General features: G+C 33.2%; 1 protein-coding gene across 1 annotated transcript; it reads right to left on the bottom strand.

The window, feature by feature from the left end:
- Positions 1–277: 277 nt before the first annotated feature.
- Positions 278–2,009, bottom strand: LOC123273736 (tyrosine-protein phosphatase non-receptor type 9-like). The gene has a single exon (XM_044741214.1). The coding sequence runs from the start codon at positions 1,801–1,803 to the stop codon at positions 907–909; it is 897 nt and encodes a 298-aa protein (XP_044597149.1). The 5' UTR covers positions 1,804–2,009; the 3' UTR covers positions 278–906.
- Positions 2,010–2,053: the final 44 nt, after the last annotated feature.

Genomic DNA, 2,053 nt, shown 5'->3' with positions numbered 1-2,053 from the left:
TATAACAATTGATTTATTCAAGAACTTCTACAAATGTACATTAAAAAAATTGAGAGTGCAAATTTTTTTAAAACAATTTTTGTTTATCATAATTAGTTTGTTGAAAAAATTCAAACTATTTACAGATATGAACTGATTATTTATCATACATATATAACACTGCAATTGTCAGACTTAATACAATTTTTTACACTTTTAAAACAATTAAATTATTATTACAATAAATCAATTTTAGAATTTTCACAACTGTAAACTGAAAAAATTACGAGTGCTAACTTTCAGAAACATTTTTTTTTATAGTTATTAATTTATAAATAAATTAAAACAATAAACAGATATCAGGTGATTCCCGATCATACATTTATAACACTGAACTTGACAGACTTAAAAGAATTCTTTGTGCTTTTATAACAATTAAATTATTCACAAAATTACACAAATGTACATTAAAAAAATTAAGCGTTCAAATTTTTTTAGAACAATTTTTGTTTATCATAATTAATTTGTTGAAAGAATTAATTCACAACATACACTTTATACGAACACAGACACTAAATTTGTCCTCACAAGTATCATAAAACTACTCTTCATTATTATGTCAATATATTATCATTCCTTTGTCTTATCGCAACCTGCGGGAACTCCAGATAGGTATTGCTAAATTGGAATGAAGCCAATTTACGGGTTCACCCGGTCATCAGATTTCCCCATGACTATCAGTCGATGTTTATTTTCAATGTAGCATAACAACAGTCAAACATTTTCCTTCAACGTAAATAGAAGGTATTACATTATGTACCTATTTCACTTACAAGTAGGCAATAACGTCATTCTGCTCAAGCATATAAATAACAAAAGAACCACGTTGAAAGATTGCATGATGATATCTTATTACAGCAGTGTGTTTTATTGAGTGAGTTCCATTTCATCTAGATATTTTTGGCTGAGTTTCAATTTCCCTAACACCAACATATGAATAGCTTGATAGCAGAAATGATGGTCATCTGCGCTATAATTCAAGCAGTTGTGCTGCCGCTGTCTTATTTTCTGAAAAGCATTTGCCACTGAAAGCGTACCTGTGTATTTGAATTGGGTAACACAAATATCGAGGATACAATACACCGCCGAAAAACTGCTACCATCGTTGCAATGAACGAGAACAGCTCCGGGCTTCCATTCAGCTGATTGTTTCTTCTTAGAAATAGTGTACATGTCGTTCAGACTGCACACAAAGAACAAAAATGAAAACGGATCATCTGGATTGTTATCAGTTGGCGATGCAGTGTAATGATAGTGCCAAATCTCACGTTTGCGGTTCTTTTGGTCAGACAAGAGTAACAATGTTGAAGTGAAACAGGGTCTCTTGATGACCATCAAAGTTTTAATTCTAAAACCTCCAAACTCTATCTCACTTTTTTCTCTGGAACTCCAATAATGACAGCTGTCTTCCTCTCTTCTTTGAGATATCTTCACGATGGTATTAACTTCATGGCACCAGGCTAATTCCCAAAATTTATCGTAGTTTTCTGCTTTTGGGTCGCTTATACAAATATACCTTTGCTGTCCGTCGTACACGTCATAACCGTCTATAAAATCGGCTCTGGGGTACCTTTTCATGCAGCAGAGAAATCGGTGTAACAGCTGTCGGCACCCTTTGTTGTCAGGCTCATCATCAGACACCTCGGAAATTTTCCGGTTCTGTTCAATGATGTCGTATTCTAGACGGATAAGGTCCAACAAGTATACATTGTCCATAAAAAGTAAGAAGTCAATGGCAGATAGCTCTCCGAATTTGGTACTCATTTTCGCTTACTTATAGTCAACCCAAAACGAATATTGCACTTGTCTTTTAATTTTATTTTAAAAGCACCAATGGATCCTCACTCAAAGCTAGCTCGTATTATACTAGTACTTTTTTGGTCTGAATCATATAATATAAAGGTAAGTCTCATTAGTGAATTAATTAAGTAAACAAACAATTAACAGTCACATGTGGAGTACACCCTTGATACTACAGCGGTATATGCCTAAAGCATGCGATAAATTGATGAAC

This window comes from Cotesia glomerata, unplaced genomic scaffold, assembly GCF_020080835.1.
Source record: "Cotesia glomerata isolate CgM1 unplaced genomic scaffold, MPM_Cglom_v2.3 scaffold_1271, whole genome shotgun sequence".
Classification (NCBI taxonomy): domain Eukaryota; kingdom Metazoa; phylum Arthropoda; class Insecta; order Hymenoptera; family Braconidae; genus Cotesia; species Cotesia glomerata.
This window is presented reverse-complemented; position numbering and strand designations above follow the sequence as displayed.